This window comes from Plasmodium chabaudi (genome assembly GCF_900002335.3).
Source record: "Plasmodium chabaudi chabaudi strain AS genome assembly, chromosome: 13".
NCBI classification, from domain to species: Eukaryota; Apicomplexa; class Aconoidasida; order Haemosporida; family Plasmodiidae; genus Plasmodium; species Plasmodium chabaudi.
Genome location: NC_030113.2, coordinates 2,302,805 through 2,324,303, shown reverse-complemented (window position 1 = coordinate 2,324,303; position 21,499 = coordinate 2,302,805). Strand labels below are relative to the sequence as shown.

General features: G+C 24.0%; 7 protein-coding genes across 7 annotated transcripts; 4 read left to right on the top strand and 3 right to left on the bottom strand.

Annotated features, from left to right (window-relative positions):
* Positions 1–163: 163 nt before the first annotated feature.
* Positions 164–1,149, bottom strand: PCHAS_1363800 (DNA/RNA-binding protein Alba 2, putative; the record flags this gene model as incomplete). Its single annotated transcript, XM_737317.2, has 3 exons — positions 164–267; positions 450–748; positions 908–1,149. The coding sequence occupies 3 exons, from the start codon at positions 1,147–1,149 to the stop codon at positions 164–166; spliced, it is 645 nt and encodes a 214-aa protein (XP_742410.2).
* A 1,789-nt stretch (positions 1,150–2,938) lies between these two features.
* PCHAS_1363700 (nuclear import protein MOG1, putative) lies at positions 2,939–3,442 on the top strand (the record flags this gene model as incomplete). The annotated part of the gene is made up of 1 exon (XM_739093.1): positions 2,939–3,442. The coding sequence occupies one exon, from the start codon at positions 2,939–2,941 to the stop codon at positions 3,440–3,442; it is 504 nt and encodes a 167-aa protein (XP_744186.1).
* Positions 3,443–4,428: 986 nt separating this feature from the next.
* PCHAS_1363600 (protein transport protein SEC61 subunit alpha, putative) lies at positions 4,429–6,256 on the bottom strand (the record flags this gene model as incomplete). The annotated part of the gene is made up of 2 exons (XM_016799452.1): positions 4,429–5,843; positions 6,253–6,256. The coding sequence occupies 2 exons, from the start codon at positions 6,254–6,256 to the stop codon at positions 4,429–4,431; spliced, it is 1,419 nt and encodes a 472-aa protein (XP_016654738.1).
* Positions 6,257–9,111: 2,855 nt separating this feature from the next.
* Positions 9,112–11,413, top strand: PCHAS_1363500 (dynactin subunit 2, putative; the record flags this gene model as incomplete). Its single annotated transcript, XM_733606.2, has 2 exons — positions 9,112–11,125; positions 11,256–11,413. 2 exons carry the CDS (start codon positions 9,112–9,114, stop codon positions 11,411–11,413), a joined length of 2,172 nt encoding a protein of 723 aa, XP_738699.2.
* Positions 11,414–12,570: 1,157 nt separating this feature from the next.
* Positions 12,571–14,042, top strand: PCHAS_1363400 (kinetochore protein SPC25, putative; the record flags this gene model as incomplete). The annotated part of the gene is made up of 7 exons (XM_016799451.1): positions 12,571–12,691; positions 12,897–12,962; positions 13,104–13,153; positions 13,260–13,356; positions 13,488–13,589; positions 13,690–13,785; positions 13,924–14,042. 7 exons carry the CDS (start codon positions 12,571–12,573, stop codon positions 14,040–14,042), a joined length of 651 nt encoding a protein of 216 aa, XP_016654737.1.
* Positions 14,043–14,588: 546 nt separating this feature from the next.
* On the bottom strand, positions 14,589–17,507 carry PCHAS_1363300 (conserved Plasmodium protein, unknown function; the record flags this gene model as incomplete). Its single annotated transcript, XM_016799450.1, has 2 exons — positions 14,589–15,658; positions 15,782–17,507. 2 exons carry the CDS (start codon positions 17,505–17,507, stop codon positions 14,589–14,591), a joined length of 2,796 nt encoding a protein of 931 aa, XP_016654736.1.
* Positions 17,508–19,556: 2,049 nt separating this feature from the next.
* On the top strand, positions 19,557–20,966 carry PCHAS_1363200 (isocitrate dehydrogenase [NADP], mitochondrial, putative; the record flags this gene model as incomplete). Its single annotated transcript, XM_734625.2, has 1 exon — positions 19,557–20,966. One exon carries the CDS (start codon positions 19,557–19,559, stop codon positions 20,964–20,966), a length of 1,410 nt encoding a protein of 469 aa, XP_739718.2.
* Positions 20,967–21,499: the final 533 nt, after the last annotated feature.

The window sequence follows — 21,499 nt, the reverse complement described above, 5'->3', positions numbered from 1 at the left end:
GCCATTATATGTGTATCATACATATTTTATAATCAAAATTCACATATTTAAATTTCTAAGCATCATCAAATAATAAAAAATATGTGCATCATGAGATTATACTAATAAGAGTCTTCATCATATTACTTTTTTCATAGCTATAAAAATTAGCTACAAAGTTGTTTTAATTATTTCTTTTTTCATATCTCCTATTATTCCACATGGAATTGTCATAATATTGTCTTCTATAGGATCCCCTATATCTATCACCACCTCTACCTCTTCTATCTATAAAAGTTAAAAATGGAAAAAGGCATGAAATGAAAATACGTAGAATATATGTTTTAATGAGGGTTTTAGCCCTTGTGGGGGTAAATATGTATGAAGTAATCGCCGATTGGACAAAAATAAATAAACAACTATATACATATACAATTTTTCATTACACAAGAAAAATGCAAAAAACTTACATCGTCGTCTATAAGCCTTTTCCTTTAATATTTCTTCGGGTGTCATAACTTTAACATCCTTATCATCTAATGGTTTTTGGTAACCTACTTTATCTTTATCAATATTCGCATCAGATTTTGACAAGGTTATTTTCATGCATGGAACAGTTGTACTAAATTCAATAACTCGGTTAGCAGATTCTTTATTTTTATCATTTTCTTCTTCTTCGCCCTCTCCTTCTCCTTCTCCTCCTTCTTCTTCATCCCCTGATTTTTTGTCGTCACCCTTATCATTTTTTTTTAAACCGCTAGTATCCTCCCTTTAAATTTGGAAAGAAAAATAAAGAGGGAAAAAAATAATTACATATTTATAATTTGAATGGAAAAGATGTTACAATTTTTCAAAATGGAAAAATTCGATTTAAAAAAGAATTCATACATTATAATATGCATAACATAATGGAAATTAAAGGGCATACCTTTTAATTATGTGTTCCTTTTCATATAACTCGGTAAATTGATGAAGTCCCTTTGCTCTTCTCTTTATCATCTCAGCTACGTTAACAACTGAGCTTATAGCTTTACCAACCCCTGATAATATGACTTCATCATGGGTCTCAAATAAAACAATTGCTTTATAGACGTAGTCTAAAGCATCGCTCTTATAACTAATACGTATTCCGTTTTCTAATTTAGTTTCGCTTTTTGTGCTACCAGGCATATTGACGAATAAATTTAATATAAAAATTTAACAAATTTTTTAAAATAAAAAATATATATTCTATATATATATTTTACTTATATAAACGTTACAATAAATAAAAATTAATTTTATAACAAAATTTGAAATAAGCTATCTCTATACGAACATAAACAAAAAATCATGAAAAAATATATTATTATAAATCACAGCTTATTTATAGATATATTTTTTTTTTAATCGCTTTAATTATATATTAAAATATATTTGTATATATTCATGAATTACGAATTGTATACACGATCTATCAAATATCCATTTGTTTATATATGTATTATATACAATACATATAAAAGTAAAAATAATGAAAATATATTGACACTTTAAAAATTAATAAAGCATGAATATTAATGTAGATAAATGATCAACTTGTAAAATAGGAAGTTTTTTTAAAATCATTTAATTTTCTACCACCGTTTTATATTTACAAAATTCTATATACCATTATTATTATTTAATTTTTTTTAATTTAATGAAAATGCCTTCCATTATTTTTTTAAACAAATACGGGAAATTTTTACTTATTTGTGCATATTATTTTTTATGTATAAATATAAAATATATAACGTTGTTTTAGGTAAAATACATAATAATATTATGTAAACTTTGCATATATAAATTTTTTAATTTATTAATACTAATATTATAGGGGGAAATATTTTTTTTGTGCCTTAAATCCATATATTGTATGCATATAATAATTTACTATATATGCATAAAGTTTTATGCAAAGGCAGATTACACCTCCCCGTTGCTTAGCATCAATTTATAGAGATTATTATAAGCTAATGCTTATGTACATTTTTTCTTATGCATATATTATGTGCTGTTTTTTATGTAACGCATATAATATAATACAATTTTTTTATTTTACATATTTGGGTATTGCGCACGTATATAATGCATATTATATATTTAAGGGGAAAACAAAAACAAAAATATAAACAATAGGGGAATTAAAATATAGAATTATTTTAATAGTCTATATCAAAATAGTATTATAAATAAATTGCAGAAAAACATATGTTTTTTTTTCTTTTTTTTTCTTTTTTTTCTTATATGCTTATAGTGAAGCAGTAGTATTATAGTGGGTGGTTATTTTTTTTCTTTTCTTCATTTTCCAATTCTTCATTTAGAAATATTATTTAAGTCCATACACCTTATAAATAATTCGATTGAATATAATTTTATTTTTTATATTTTTTCTGATATATATAAAAAAAATCATCGAAAATAAAATTATCTCATTTTTATGTGTCGTATATTAATAGGTATAATATATGCATGAATATTTATTCTTTAGCGCATATTCATTTTACGGCATTCTGTAAAGAGCCCTTTTAAAATTATTTATATTTAATTTTTTCCCTTTTAAACTAATAAGCTATTACAAGCATTCTACATACTTTAAATGAGATGCCGATAGTATTATACATATTTTTTATCCATATATTTCATTCATAGTTCACGTGCTTTTTTCATCTCTCCTTTTTTCATAAATCAATACTAACAAACAAATATTATATGCGAAACAAATTACGAAATTAAAACCGTATGTGCAATGATCAAATTTTATATTAAGAATACTTGTTTGTTGTAGTAAACATGTATAATATGTTGATTATTATGTAAGGAAACGGTTCGAATCGTGTATTGAATACATTGCTAAAATTGATAATCAGTGCAAAGTCAGCACATATATACATATAAATACAAAATAGTTCGGTATATACATTAGGAAGGTTTCAAAATGGAGAAATTACACGAAAATCACTTTTTTGGAAAATATGTTAAAATGAATATACCTAATGATTATATAGACATATCGAAATATAGAATAATACCAGACAATCAAGAGGTATATGCTCATAAATATAATAATAATTGTTTAATAATTGAAATTGTATGTTATAAAGATATAGATATAAAAGAAAAAGGGAAATATTATTTTGATGATTTAGCAAATGAAAATACTAGCTTAGAAAATAAAATAATTTTAAATAATGAATCTGTTCCACATCCACAAAAAAATTATATTTTAGTTGTAGGAGCACAAAAAATAAGCAAGTATAATACACAAATGCATGAAAATGTTTTATTATATTTATGTATAATTCCATATAAAGAACATAATGCTGATATATTGATCACATGGAATATACCAAAGGAGGATTTAAATATAAACCCAGATATTGATATCTTCACAGAAATGGTTCAATCCTTCAAAGTACTAGACTTTAGTTTATTTGTTTAAATCTTTTAATACAACTTTTGAAAATGTTTCTATTTTTTTTTTCGTATTAATAAAATCATCTACATTTGAAATGTATTATAATTGTTTATGGTTTATTTTTTGTTTCTTTTCATTTTTTCTGTGATATAATTTTTTCGAACAATTATCATTTGTTTTACAACTAAAGAAACTTATAAATTTTTTAAACATTGGCGTTTTTTATTTATCTCATGTTTTTTTAATTGTTTTTAATTAAACTTTGATATAAAAAACAATTTTAAATTAAATCAAGTATACATTATATACAGATTATTCAACGCACACACATATATATACCTATATAAACATCATAAAGCAATTTTAATATATTTTGCCGTTTAATACTAAACATAACAAAAATTAAAAAATCCTTTCAGCATGTGCAATTTACTTATTTTTTTAAATATCATTTTTCATATTTTTTTCGTTTATTTTATATAATTATTCAAATATTTCAAAGAAAGGTGAGATATAAGAAAATTTATATGCTCTATAATCAGCATGTATATATACATAGCATATACAATTTTGTTCTATGAAATATTGTAAGAAAACTCATAATTGGGCGTATAAATATATACATACACCCATATGCTTGTATGTAAATTATGCATGTGATAGACAATTGAATATATTCGTTAGAATATTCATATATACATATATGTATATATATTTACGTATTATTTATAATACATTTAAATTTGCATGTATATATAAGTGTGCAGATATTATATAAGCACATGTATTAATAATTTTTCCTATAATGACAGTTAAAAAAAAAAAAAAAATGGAAAATAATGGAAAATTAATAAAAGGGGCTTATGAATAAGAAAAATGGGGTCATAAAAAATATATATATAAATACACCTACATATACATATTATTATATACATAGATATGCAATAATGATACACGAGATATCTCGAAAAATGTGAGCATATGTATACGCACATGAACGAGTAATGTGCCTAAAACAGGGTGGCGGCTTTTTCTTGCTCTTTGACTAGCATTTCGTAAAATTGGTAAATTATAGTAACGGCTAGTAAAATACCCGTACCACTACCTAAGGCTCCAAGGAAATCAGCTAATATAGTCAAAGCACCAATACACATGCCTCCAAATGCAGCTGCAGTTGGTATATATCTATTAAAGACACGTGTTAAAGATGTTGGTGTATCTCTATGACCTCTCATACCAATATGTTGATCTCTTAATTGTTTAGCTACATCTTTAGCAGAACTTCCAGATACTTCTATCCATGTTTTTGAAAAAAAGGCACAAGAAACAAGGACAAATGAAATATATATTAGTGTATGGAATGGATCATTTGTTATATCTGCAAAGGAATGTGGAGGTGATATATAATATGCTATACCACCTATAGGTACAGATGTCCCATTTGATTCGATTTCTTGCCATTGCCCAAGTATATTTACTAATAGACTATTAGAAAATCTTTTGTACAATATTTGAGAAAAAAAGTATAAATTAGATACTAATGCAGTCTGTAATATAATTGGTATATTACTGGTATAAAACAACTTAATTGGATATGTTCCTTGTTGGCCTCTTACAGTTTGATATTTAACAGATAAATCTACTCTAAATCCTTGTAAATATATAACAATTAAAAATACTAAAACGGTAGCTAATAAGTTTGTTACATTTGGAGCATGGGTTCTATAAAAAGATTTTTTTAAAGCTGATATTTTGTTAAATTCTGTAAATAAACAATATATTAATGATATTATGGCACCTTCAAATTCAATTCCTTTATCTGTATTAATAGTTGTAGGGCTAAAGGATTTCCACATAATAGTTTCACATATATTTGTAGCTATAAATAATGATATACCAGAACCTAAACCATAACCTTTTTGTAATAATTCATCTAATAATATAACTACAACACCAGCAAAAAATAATTGTAAAATTATTAATATAGCATGGCCTGTTCCGATTTCTGATAAATTACCATATATACCACTAACAACATAAGCAATAGCTTCACCTAACGTTATTAATAGTCCTAATAATTTCTGGGCTCCTTGAAATAAGGTTCGATCTTCTTTCAAACTTTGATCAACATCTATAATTTTAGAACCAGCTAATAGCTGCATAACCATACCACTAGTAACTATAGGTGATATACCTAACTCCATTAATGTTCCTCTGTTTGATGCTAAAATAACACGCATCCAATAAAACGGATCACTTGATTTGCTTGTTACTATACCATATAGCGGTATTTGACAACATATTAAAAATACAAACAATGATACAGCTGTCCATAATAACTTCTCTTTAAATGGTAATTTCCTATCAGGTGATTGAACCTCCGGCAACATAAACATTACCGGCTTTAGTAAATTCAGAAATCTCACTGTAAATCAGTCAACAAAAAAATTGGAAATGATGTATGTGCTTACAAATATTTAAATACAATGAATCCAAACAAAAAAATATATAAATATAAAACTATAACTATAATTATTATTAAAACTACTTAGCATTATTTTATCAAATGAAATACAAAAATCATAATATATAATTTGTGATTGCCAAATTAGGGATATGCATTCTATCGTTAAATATATAGGAAGCTATCCATAATATTTTGGTGGATTAACGCAACATATTTGTATAGGAAAATATGCATTAATAACATCCGCAATCAACAAATTTATAATATTATGCATAATACATGCTATATATTAAGGAATATCAAATTTTTCTCAATGTTACACAACTATATATGCATTGTATATTCATATTTTTTTTTGTTTCTTTACCCATCTTTGCCTTATTTAGAAATATTCGTCTTGTAGTAAACCTATTACAACTTTAAAAAAAATTAAGGTGTTATTTTCAAATACATATATGTGCATAAATTCGGTAATGCTAATATGAAAAATAAAAGTATTAGTGTAATATGCATATGCTAATTATATTTTATAATTTCCCCACACTATTGAATTTTCATAAGTATATATATGGACTATTTTCATAATTGCCCAAAATATACATGATGTAGTAGCTACATCATATGTACTTATAATATATGCATAAGCATGTGTAAAATTATTTTTTTGCATTTACAATATTCCATTTGAGCATTCATTTTTTTTATATTTAATTTATAAAATATTTATCTTATATTTTTTCATATTATACTATATAAGCTTACCTTATTCTTGTCCTTCTACGCGTTTATTTGGCGTCTCTTTCTGTGTTGGCATATAATCTATCAATAAGTATATTGAATGTTCCGTGAAAAAAAAAAAAAAACAAAAGGTATGTGATATATATATTAATATATATACATAAACCTAAGTTAATAAAGATTACTTGTAAAGCTTATATATTTACGCCACCTTTATTATGTATATATGTATACTAATATAAATATAAGAGTTTTAATTAGTGCATACTCTTGTATGCTATTATATGGCAGTTATGTATTATTAAAACATATTTTTAAAACAAATAATAAAACAAACATTTAAACAAAAAACATAAGAAAAAAAATGCATATTGTATATATTATATATAATATGCAAAAAACTATGTAATGTTATGGAAATTAATGAATGTATAATAATTTTTCAATTGTATCTTAATATCTTTTTCTTTTAAAAAATATGTAAAATTCTTTTTTCATGATCACTATATTAATAATATATGTGAACAAATTTCATATTCATATTCCCTTCTTTTTTTTTTTTGTTACGTATTGCCCATGATCTTGTGCGCTATTTGTTAATAAATGTATTTATACAAATGTGCCCATATATTTTTACAAACGTTTATTTTTTTGCTTTTCAATTTTAGAAAATTCACATAAGCTTGTTAGCAATTACTATTTTTTAATCTTACTAATTTTTTTTTTATTTCTCAAGTGTAATTTAACAAAAACAATGCATATATATATCCATATTTTCAATAAAGCACATTGCTCTTATATGTAGTAATTTTTGCAACTTATTTTTTAAATTTGTTGAGGTATGTAATTTTTATATAATATATTATTACTAAATTATGTTTTATAAAATTTTGTATTAGCCTTAATTATATATTCTTAATTTCTAATTTCACAATACAAATAATTGTTATACATTTATATATATCCATGTGTATGTACTGTATAATTCTTTATTTTTAGTGTGAAATACAAGAGGGCTTACATTTTATCAAAGATAGGGAATATATACTTGTTTAAAATGACATCCTTAGACACCTTATACTTATTTCAGTATTTTTAAGAGTTGTTTAAAAGCAAAATGATATATATTTCTTATTTTATTTGGCTTTACATAGAATTATAATTATTTTTTTCAATGAAACTCAATTATCACTAGGTTTACCTTAACATTATCATTCTTTTGTTGGCTTACGCTTAAAAGTATTAAACTTTGAATGAACAGTTAATTTGTCGATTATTACTAAGGCAATATTTATAAAATGAAATAGTTATATGTAAATATAAATATTTTTTTTAAAAAAAATACTATACATATACAACTCGTATAATTGTTTGTGTGCAGTTGTACAAGCACACATATATGAAGAAATCTAATCATTAAAAAAATTAATAATAAAAATAAGCATTGTTTTTATTGCATATAGTAAAAATATCTTTAGCCAATTTTTATTTTTTAACAATTAGATTGTTTATTACTCCACTCTAGTGTTGTTAACTATGGTAGTTTTTGAATAATTACGTACAAGGGTAATATTTCAATTATTTATTATTTTATAAGCATTTTTTTTAAAAAAAATAAAAATTTTATTTCCTGTTAGTAATTTTCGGAAACTTATGAACAAATCAAATAACTTTATAAAATTACCCTTTGTAATATAAAAAAAATCATTGTCATATTAGTTTAAATAACAAATGTCTATTCTTCTACAAACATATATAATAAATCTTCAATAAAAGGCTTTTGTAACATATAGCAAGGTTTATATTTATAAGAATATTTTTTTGAGCATTATATATTTTTATAACACTACTGTGTGTAATATTAAGTAATATAAACGGTTAAACCGTATATTTAATTTTTTTTTAAATATATCTAATATAATTTTGTAGACTATAAAAAATATGGAAAATAGAGAAATTACATAAGCATACAGTAATGCTGCAAAAGGTTACCTATGTATGCAATATATATTTTTTTATTTATCGAAGCCTTTTTCTTTTTTTTGTAAATACATTTTCTTAGTTTTCAGCTTTTTTCTCAATAAAAATACAAAAAAAATAAAAGCAAAATACCACAATGAAATAACATCATAAGCACATTACAATATATTACAATAGCACAATATGTAAGAATAAAATACATTATAATAAAAAAAAACATACATTTCATATATTTTTATTCTAACCTCCCAACCTAAGCTTATACAATATATGCCTATATGTTATATTTTTATTAAATTTGTTCAAAATTATTTTACGGCTTTCATATATTTCGTTCTCCTTTCATGCATATAAAGTTGTATCATTTGGAAAGACACAATTTAGAACATTCCAAATGAAATAACTGAAGTTTTTCAAAATAAAAAAAAAAATATATACACATTTTTAATTATATAGTCACTACCAATTCAACCAAACAAAAAAATAGTAAAAAATATATTCTCAAAACATGAAAAAAATTGAAAAAAAAACCTCAAAAGAACAAAGCGAAGAAGATTTTGACAAAATAGAACAATCTGACCAATCTGAAAATAATTCAAAAAATGAAAATAGTAAAAAAGACGAACGCAATGAGAAGGAAAACTATAAGACTAATGATAAAAATGGGGAAAATATAAAATCAATTAATAGTACAAATAATATAGGCAATATTCTAAAGAGGGAGGATTTCACTTCTTCACAATCGTCATTAGTAAAAGAGCATGAAGAAAATATAGTAGAAGGTAAATCGTTAAATACTCAGTATGATATCGAAACAAGTATCCATAAGAATGATAATCCTTTGTCGACCCATGAACTTGGCGATTTGCATCATTCTAAGAACGATGACACTAATAACAGTCTCACATATGGAATAAAATTAAAAAGCAAACAAATGATGGTCAAAAAACGAATAAGTAAATTATTTGGGTCAGATCATACTAGTAATAAAGAAGATATGTTACATATAAATAAAAATAAGAAAATGGGAAAGGAAAACATAAAAGTAGACATGCGAAACTTCTTTTTTCCATCTCAAGAAAAAGATGTATTTGAATATATTCCTGATACATCAAATTATTCAATATGCCATAATAATTCTACTGAATTATATAAAGATGTAGTTAATATGAATAAACATTTTTTGGACGAGATTAATATTAACATATATTCATCCCCATTAGACACATATTTATCTAGTACTGTATCAAAACAAGATAATGCAAAAATCGAAAATAAAATATTATCATCGGAATATGGAGAAAAAATAGTAAATACAAAAACAGTTTCATTAGATGAGAAAAATACCAATCTCATAACTAATCTTAATGGAAATAAAAATGATGTTAAACTTTATAATAATGATAATAATGCAATTTTAGATGAAAGTGAAAACAATAAACCTTTATATTTATACGAATTTTATAAGAACAAAACATTTAAATGTTACAATAATGGGGTTATTGTAGAAATTGACCCTTCCAAAATTCGATATAATGATGCAACAAATTATGAATATAATAATAATATGAGTTCTTATTTAAATGATCCGTTATCATATTTACAAAAATTGAAATGTGAAATTGAGGATATGATGGTATATATTAACGATATAGCTAAAAATAACCAAACTGAAGAAAACACACAAAATGGTGATACTAGTACCAAAAAAACGGAAGACAAACAGTTAGATAAAAACGAACTAATAGAACATGAACAAATTATTAAAAAAATTATGCATAATAGAGAGCCCCCCGAAGTTTTATTAGAATTGTTTGCACTCAAAAATGATATTAACAACATTTTAAATGATGATAAATTAGTCAAAATTTTGAAAAAAAAAAATACGAAAAAGCAAAATGATCTATCAAAGGAAGCCACTAATAATGATAATTCTAAAAATGAAGAAATGATTTATGAAATGATAAAAAAATTGCAAAATGCTGATACTTTCAATGACGTTGTCAAACTAAACGATGAAAAAACTTCTGATGATAAAAAAATAAAGGATATTGATTCTTTTATGAGAAAGATAGGAATATATACTCTTCATGGTGATAAAGAAAAAAATGATGAAATAAAAGATGTTCAAGTAAAAGATTTGCTAATACTTGAAAGGAAAATTGCACACATGGAAAAAATTTTAGGAGTTGAAAAAATGTCTATGCTTCCATACGATGACCTAAATCACGCCATATTAGATTTATATAATAAATTAAGCTTATTAGATTCTAGTAAATTAGAAAATGTAAAGAAAAAAATGCAAAATCTTCAATCAGAATTTCTAAATTTAAAAAAGTTTAAAAAAGATGTATTAAATATAACAAAAGAAAAGGGAAACTATGAAGAATCCATTGATGAACTTTTTAAAATTTTAGATGTCTGGAAAAAAACACATCATATGATTCCTAATCTTTTATCCAGGCTTCAGCAATTGAAGAAAATACATGACAATGCCCAATCGTTTTCTACACGACTAGATGGTATAGAAAGAAAAAAACAATTAATTCGGAATAAGCTCGAATGCTCTATTCCTTTTTTTCCAATAAATGTTTGAATATACTACTTTTTATATTACACACGTATATTGCTACTGATTCCATTTTTTCTTAGACTTAGAAAAACAACAATCGAAGTTAGATAGTACCCTAGAAGAAGCACAGAAAAACATAGACCTTGTGAACTTGAAGATTAACCAAAATGTCAATTTATTACAAGACATGTTAAAAAAAATGGAAACACAAGAAATATCCTTGCAAAGTAATAATTAAAATCGGACGGGGGAAAATTAATTTTATACGTTATTTTTTTATTTCATGATATTTCCCTCTTTTTTGGCCTAATACATCCATAAATAAAAATCAAAAATTAAAAATCAAAAATCAAAAAGATAAAAATCTTCAAATATTTATTGCTCCGGCCATTTTTCACATTCATTAATCCATTATATCATCCCCCATATTTTTGCATTTTACGTTTGATATTTTTAACGTACACATTTTATTTTACTTATTTATTATTTTATATTTTTTTATTTCATAACAATATTATTATATTATTATTTTTTATCGTATTATGCATATTGCTTAAGTAAAAAAATCAGTGAAAAAAATATCTCAGCAATGTATGAAAGCATTGTGTAATTTCTTACATTTATATTAATTTTTTTTTTCGTCCATTTAAAATATATAATATGAGGTTGTAAGTTTATGAACAAAATTATAAATTAATTTTTCTTTTCTGTATTTCGTCTATATAAATGATAAAAATTTATAAAAAAAAAAAAAAAAAAACAAGACAATATATATGCTTTGTATGCTTGGAACTATTATTAATGTGTATATGATAAAGTTGCTTCTTTTTTCCCCTCCAAAATACAAAAATAATTTTAATATCGTAAATTAGAAAATATGAATTAATCATTTATTAAGTTTATCGATTATGTAAATTTTATCAGTTTATTATTTTCATTTCATTTTTTTTACATATTTCTGTTAACCCCTTTATGTACAACTTAATAATTTTTTCTTAACATAATCTTTGGCAAAAATGTTTTAGTAATTTTTTTAATTTGTGAATACAAGGATATGACAAATATTTTGGAAAATGTGGGAAGGGTTATTATAAATATATCTATACATAATATATATATGTGTGTATATAAGCATTAAAAATATATGCAATTAGTATGCATATTATTATATACAGCCATATATAATATATGCATTATTCGTATACAATAAAACGTAATATCCTGCCCAATCACAACTGATAATATATCTTTTATCTTAACTATTCGATATATTACGGAATTTTATTTGTATAAATAATCAAAATACCTAGACGGGGTGATAATACAAATAACAATAATAGTATAATTATATAAAGATCACACAAAAATATAATTACTGAAATCAAAATATGCCAAATGGAAGAATTAATAGATAGTAGCGAAGTAAAAAAAACTCTCCAATTGCAGTTAAATAAAATTACTGATAACAATGAAAAGCAGTATAATGATTTAATATCATATATAGAGCAGGAGAAAAGTACGATTTATTGAGAAAATACAGATATAACCATTATTCGTGTGTGTGTGTGTGAACATATATGTATCTATTTATATATATACCTGATTATTTAGCTAGCTATTGACCAATATACTTCCATTGTTTTATATATAACATATTTGAAAATCACAAATTTTCTCAAATCGACATATTTATTATTATTTTTTCTTCTTGACAATTTTAGAACAAATAGAAATCATGAAGAATAAGACAAGGGAAAAAAAAAAGTCGATAAATAGAATAACTTATGGTACACTTATAAATTTTGTTAATTTGTTTTTATTATTTTTTTACATCTTTTTATAATCCCACTTTATTTATCATTGCATTTTGCCACTATTTATATATATTCATTTACTAATTCATTTTTGTTTTACAATTGTCCATTTAGAAATCGAGGCAAACACGGTTCTTGTAACCGAGCTAAAGGAGAGCGCCTTAGTAAGAAAAATAGAACCAAATGAAATCGTATTCTTTTCCTCCTTACGCACCGATATATGCATATTTACTTTCATTGCTGTTTTCACTCTGCTTCGTCACTTTATAGGAAGAAGAAAAAAAGTTAGATGAATATCCTAAACTAATTGATGAAGTAAATTATCAACTCAATTTAATTTTCAAAAATTTCGATGCCTCTAAACAAGGTAGATTATATTAGCACCGCTATATATCCATAATTGTGTATATCTATAGGAATACACACACGCATATATATATACGCTGAACTTACACAATTTCATGACGTACCTTTAATATTTTTTGTGCATTTTTGCAGAATATAAAACCGTTAAACTGCATAGAGATCACATTCAAAATGAATGGACAAAGAAATTGGAAACACTTTATAATCTTTTAGGATTTGAAATAATACTTGAAGGTCTCAAAAAAATAAATAAATCCCCCATATGTTTGTTTTCCTATTTAAGCTTTATTGTGCATAAAAAATACATATGTCTTTCTTTCATTATACTTAACAGATAACAAAATTATAATCGAATTTTCAAACATCCAAATAGCTGACCCTAAAAAAAAATACAGAGCTTCGATAACCTTACATGATGGAATGTATGAAGGTAATATGCATATGCATTCAATTATAAATATAAAGCAATATACTTTGTGATCTTATATTATTCACTACTTATATACTTAATTTATCCATTCTTTTGCTAATCCATTTTATCAACATATCACGCCATTTTTGTTTTTAGCTGTTGAAACAATACCAAGAATAAACAAATTTGAAGATTATGTAAATGGATTGAATAGAGGATTGCCATTTACCACATTTTGTTGTTTGCTCAGAAAATCATTTAAAGAGTTACAATAAATTCTAATAAAAATATGTCCATCAGTTATTTTTTATATTATTTTTTTTTCCATTTTTTATTTTTTTATAAAATTTTAAAGTAAATTTTAAATGAATATCTAAAAAAGCACGCACTGCGTAAGTTTGTGGCTAACGAAATTGATGAAAATAATAACAAAATATAGCTTTCACATTAATCTGAAAAAAATACAGGATTGATGAAAAAATGATAAGCATACACATTTTTTTCATTTCGTAAAACAACCCACACATGGCCAGGATGCATATATGACCATATGTATGTATTTTTTTTCGTTTCTAAATTAATTAAATAAACATATTAATAACATGGAAGCATTTGTTGCTTCCATTGTAAATAAAAAATAAAATAATGAATGAATAAACTAATAAAAATTTAAAAGAAAAAGAAAAACATGTATAAATAAATGAATTAAAAAAAAATGGCATTAAAAATATACCGCCAAAATGCGTGTATGTCTGCCTAGAAAATGCCGATTCTATAGTTAACTTATTTTTCTCCTGATCTAATTACTATATCTTAATTTTTCAAAGGTTAGTCGGGTGTATACACAAAGGGACCTCTTTTAGAGAACTCTTTATATCCAACCCATATGTTGGTGAAACTAGGGAATGAATATAGTTTGAATTTTCATATGTAACAAACAGATGGTTAATTGAATCTATAAATTTATATACTGAATCAAATGTCATTTTTTGATAATAAGAATTAGGAGCACTTATAGAATTACCATCATCTCTTTTATTTATCAAATCTTCATGATAATGAAAAAAGGATTTGAATTGTCTTTTATCACACCATCTCCACATATTTAAATAGGAGCTAGGCAAATTATCGAGCTCTTTTTTTTTTATTTCTTTAACTATAGTATATATAAATGATTCATCCGAAAATATTTTATTTTTCACATATTGTACATTATCAATATGACCTATATTCGTAGTATTATCAGGATTTGGTTCACAAACTGTATTATCCTGATTCAAATCTCCAACAGAAGGATATAATATGATGTTGTCATGTAATCCAGAATATTTCTTTAATCTGAGATAATGCCTAGAATTATAATTTAATTTTAATTTATTTAAATATTTCAATTTGTCATTCTCTTTAAGACGATATGTTTCAGTAATTATGGGCTCATAATATAAGCAAGTTGATGGGTATTTGTAACGTAAATCAAATAAATATATAGAATTACTTGAATTTAATGATGTTAAAGATATACCAGTTAAATTAATATCCACAAAATAATTATCACTATTATAATATTTTTTATCATTTTCATAATCTATTAAATTATAATTTACATATGGAACATAATTAGCTAATCTTTTATCATCAATTAAAATATTTTTGGGGGTTAAAACAATATTAGTATTATTATCAAAGTTATTTATTTTTTGTAAATTTTCCATTAAATATTTACTGCTTTCGACTTTGTTCATTTCAAGGTCTATTCTATGACATATTGCTTTTGTTAAACCGGCGCAACATTTATTTTTTTCACACATGATTATATTTTTTATATTTTCATTTTTATGATTTCCCATCAGTTCTATATCGATGAGTTTCACTAGATTTATATCACCTTTATCTGAAAAATTTAAAGAAGCACATAAAAAATGAATGAAAAGTTTATATAGACCTGCAAAAATAAGCATAGATGAAATACTCGCACAATAAACATTTTACTATTTCTTTTATTTTGGGGACTTACCTATTTTGTCAAGGGAAAAACTGTAAATAGATGAAAAATCGGAGAGTAAAAATTTATCACCTCCTAAATTTACTACATCCGTGGCACTAGCATTAGTATTATTTTTTATGGTCAATTGTGCTTGATTCAAAAATGTTGGTAATAATGAATTGGTATGATTAACTTGCCATGTATTAATATAACCAGATTTATCTACAGACAAAAAGGAGGTACCTGATGGATATATTTTGCTTTCTCTATTATGCACTAATTTTAATACACCTAAATTTTTTTGAGAATTTGATTTATGACAAAAATAATTTTCATGCACATAATTTCCTTTCAAATTCCATCTTCTTTGTATGTACTTGTTTAGCTTAACTTTATATTCATATGAGCATATTTTATTACCATAAGGATATATATCTCTAAAAAATGAATTTTCTTTTTTTGAATCATATTTAAATTTTTCATCAGATATACTATAATATAATTTTCCCCTATTATATTTGCTTAAGTATACTCTCATAAATTCATACAAACTAAAAAGGTATCTCATACTGATACTATTATTAGTTATAAATATTTTTTTTTTTAAGACAGCATTTTCTTCATTATTTATCTCATTATTTGTATTGCTAACTTCAAACTTATCACCAGATAAATTATTCAATATACTATTCTCATTATTATTTATATTATCCTTTTTCTTCATGGTGTTAGAGTTAGAAAGTTTTCCGTCTACACATATTTCATCTTTATTTTCGATATCATATATATTATTTTTACTAGTACTTAATATTTCTCTTTTATTTTCACACACAGTTTCCTGATATTTACTTTTTCGCCGTTGTAAAATATTAAATTGATATTCTTTATTTAATTTTAAAAAATTTATAATATCGCTAATATTTTGTTTAAATGGATTTATGTGTACATTGATACTAAAATATTTATTAAAAATTTCGTATGATGTTTTACATAATGGCATTAATTTAAATAATTCATTAAAATTTAAAAATTCACTTAAAAGTAAGAAATATAAAAAATTGTTCATAATGCTAATTAATGGATTCTTAAAATTTTCATCTTCAGTTCCAGCACAATTATCGTTATCAATACTATACCCATTTACATTTTTAAGAAATAAATTTTGTTTGGTTCCTCTCCTTTTTTTCTTTATAATTTTATCAGTAACAACTGAATTTAGTGAAGCATACATACGAAAACTTATTTTATTCCAATTATTATAATAATTTGTATAACTATATTTATTAAAAGGTACCATAAAATATACAAATGAATTTTTATCAAAAAGAGATTCCATAATATAATTTGTTTTATAACCTTCTGTTAGAGAATAATATCCATTATCGTCATTTAAATCATAATCGATACTACTTGATATATCATCATAATTATCTTCATCATCTATTTCTTGTTCTGAAAAACCCATACCTATTCTATTCCGTTGAGAGTATAATTTTTCCATTATATTTCCTCTATAGCTTTCATTAAAAAAATTTCTATTATTTGGAATTTCATAATTTCCTTTTCCATGAATATTGCTCAAATAGTTATCACTTATTTTATTTACACTACTTTTGTTATTCATATTATCTCCAATATTCAGTTCTCTATTTGGGTAGGAAATCGAACTTTTTGTCTCTTCATAAAACCCATGCTCATCATCTTTATTTGCTTCATCGTTTTTCTTTATCATTGTATCTTTCCCAAAAATGTTCATACTAATAACAATAGCTTTTTTTTTTTTTTTTTTGTATTTAGCTATATAATTTTATAAAAATATTTGTGGCGCATATATGGGGCTAGCCAAACTAATAAAATGGACAATAATTATAAAAAAAAGGCAAACAAATTTGAACAACTGTATATATTGTAAAAATTATCAAAGGTGTTCCTTTCAAAAATAATATAAAATATATATAATATAATGTACTTATATATATGCATCCATATACAAAAACGCACAATTATATAGCCACATTTTATTCCATAGTTATTAACCCCATCCAAAAATAGCAAAGATATACTAATTATAAATGCTTTCGAATTAAAACATGCATATATTTTTTTTCATAGGTAAATACATATGAATATGGGTGTTTTCCAAAAGAAACGAAAATATTTACAAAATATCGGTGATTAGCTCTAAGGAATATTTAAATAATATAAGCTTAATATTTTATTTATATATACAAAATAGGGTAGTCTTTAAAACACAATTTCATTTCTTTTTTTCACTATACACATACAAGTGTTTTACAAAACTTTATAATGATAAGATTATGCTACTATAGGAAAATATATACATATGTATAATATATAGATAAAATAAAAAAACAAAAAGAGCGATATAGTATATAAATGGTGGTTATATTAAAGCAATATCTTATATTAAAATGTATAAGTCAGGGCAAACACACATTTATGCATAAAACAACATGAACATAGAACACTGATGAATGGTATATAACTAAAATAATAAATAAAAAAGTTAAAAGTAGAAATAAATATAAAAATGTGAATAAAAAAAAAATAATAAACTTCGATATGTATAACATATGCTTTCTATTATTAATAATTCATTCACCTTGTAAATTAAAAAAACAATAACTTCAATAAAATTAAATATACATATAACGTATGCTAAAACATATATTTACTAAACTAATATTAATAAACAATTCACACGGAATGTTATTATTTTTTTTTAAATTATTTTACATACCATTGTCATGGATACATGTATAATACATACATTTGGATATTAGAATATTCCATATATTTTTTTTTTTTCAAACGCCATTGGAGAATTAAAACCGCCATTGAAAAAATATATATATAGTTCTCACAATCTCAAAAAATTACATGGGTCATATATATATAACATACATATAGTAACATAAATTTTTTTTTATATGTACGCATTATGCATATATAGTACAAAATAGTTCACATAGCCATTCTATTAAAATAAATATAGGTATCGCTGCGAAAAAAAATATATACTTTCTTATATATGTATATACGTGGTGAATAATAATTTTATGGGAACCAAAAATAAGTCATAATCATGTATAAAATATATGCATATTTATAGTATGACTATGTCATGTGAAATGAACAAAATATCGTCTTCGTGAATATGTAGGAACAGAGAAAAAAATTATATAACATTTTGTTATGGCACTTATTTCATATGAAATATGTTTACTATATAACAAAATTAAATTCTTATAGGCATGTATCATCAATCACAATATTTATATATTGCACATTTTCCATTTATTTTAGTATGAAATATTCACGTTTTATAACGTATACATATATGTATTATATATATACTTACGTTTTTTACCTTTTCATACACACTTTTTCACATTTCATAAAAAGTAACACTCTTAATAAAAAGATAATCCATAATCAAATAATATAACAATATTTATGAACAAATATAGTATATAATATAGTTATTTAAAAAAAAAAAAAAGCAAAAATGTGAAAAAAATATGTAGCATCCTATTTGACAAATATATATTATGTTCCCTCATTTGTTTATAATTCTATTTGAATAGTCTTAAGTGATGTATTTTTTCTTTTAAAGAAAATTATATTCTCTATATATTTTTCTTTTCTACTGTTTCTTATAATATTTCCTTCCTATATGAAATAAAAATAATAATATATACAAAAAATAGTTATACATTTTCAAACCTAAGAATACATACATATATACACACTACGTCCATACGCATTCATTGATCCGATCATAATGGAGCGTAGCATTCAGTCTCTAAGAAAACATATAACCTACCGTGTTACAAAGAGATATGCAAGCAATGGGCAGTCCGCTTTCAATCTTAGTGGGAAAGTAAAGGTGGAAAACCCAATAGTTGAATTAGATGGGGATGAAATGACTAAAATTATATGGAAAGATATCAAAGAAAAATTGATATTACCATATTTAGATCTTAATATAAAATATTTTGATTTATCTATAGAAAACAGAGATAAAACAAATGACCAAATAACATTAGAAGCAGCACAAGAAATAAAAAAATATGGTGTTGGAATAAAATGTGCAACTATAACTCCCGATGCTGCAAGAGTAAAAGAGTTTAATTTAAAAGAAATGTGGAAAAGCCCAAATGGTACAATTAGAAATATATTGGATGGGACTGTATTTAGAGCCCCTATATTAATTAAAAATATTCCTAAACTTATATCAAATTGGAAAAAACCAATAGTAATAGGAAGACATGCATATGCCGATCAATATAAACAAAAATCATTAAAAATAACAAAAAGCGGTAAATTCGAAATTGTTTTTACCCCTGATGATAATTCATCAGTTGTTAGAGAAACAATATTTGATTTTAAATCTCCAGGTGTATGCTTAGGTATGTATAATACTGAAGAATCCATTAAAAATTTTGCATTATCATGCTTTCAATATGCATTAGATTTAAAAATGCCTGTATATTTTAGTACAAAATCAACTATACTTAAGATATATGACGGACTATTTAAAGATATATTTCAAGATATTTATGAACAAAAATTTAAAAAAGTTTTTGAACAAAATAATTTATGGTATGAACACAAATTAATTGATGATATGGTTGCCCAAGTATTAAAATCGGAAGGAGGGTTTGTTTGGGCGTGTAAAAATTATGATGGTGATATACAATCAGATGCCGTTGCACAAGGATATGGAAGTCTAGGTTTAATGAGTTCTATATTAATGTGCCCCGATGGAGTTACTTGCATATCTGAAGCTGCGCATGGGACAGTAACTAAGCATTATAGAGCCTATCAAAGAGGAGAAAAAACGTCAACGAATCCTATTGCATCTATTTTTGCATGGACTAGAGGCTTACAACATAGAGCAAAATTAGATCAAAATAAAAACTTACAACAATTTTGTTATGCTCTTGAAAAAGCATGTATAGAAACCGTGGAAAATGGACTTATGCCTAAAGATCTAGCTGTTTGTATTAAAGGTATTAAAAATGTTACTGAAAAAGATTATCTATTTACTGACGATTTTATAGATGCCATAAATGAAAATCTTAAATTGAAACTTTTGGTCAATCAACAAAAAAACGATGTTCATGCAACTGACACCAAATTACACAACGAAAATTGGGTCAATTATGCTCCACAAGAACATTCTACATAAAAATAATTTATGCCTATGAAGGCTATTTTTTTTTTTATTATACATATTTTTTTACCATCCTTACATGCGCGTGCATGGTTGCATGCGCATAATGCTTATTATATAATGTAAAAATAATAATAATTTTTTTCCTATCCCTTTAAAACTTTTTATTAATTTATTCTGTTATTTATAATTGTTTCAATTATCATTATCACCTTAAATGTGTAATACCAATTTCTATTATCTGCACATTTGAATGTATTTCCCCATTTTTTATACACGTTTCCAAAGATTTCTTTCAAGTTGTCACAACTAAATACGTTGTATTCTGTTTGATTAAAAATGCATCACGCATTGTATAAAAGTTCCAATAGGGAAGTTTAATAGTTATTTCCCATACTATCATTGCTATTATTATTGTAATTACTATTAAATTTTAAAGTCGATTTTAAAATAAATTCAAAAGAATAATAACAAAGCAAAAAACTAAAGTTTGCAAAACCAGTTAAAAAAGGAATAAATACAGTCAAAAAATAAAACATATAAAACAA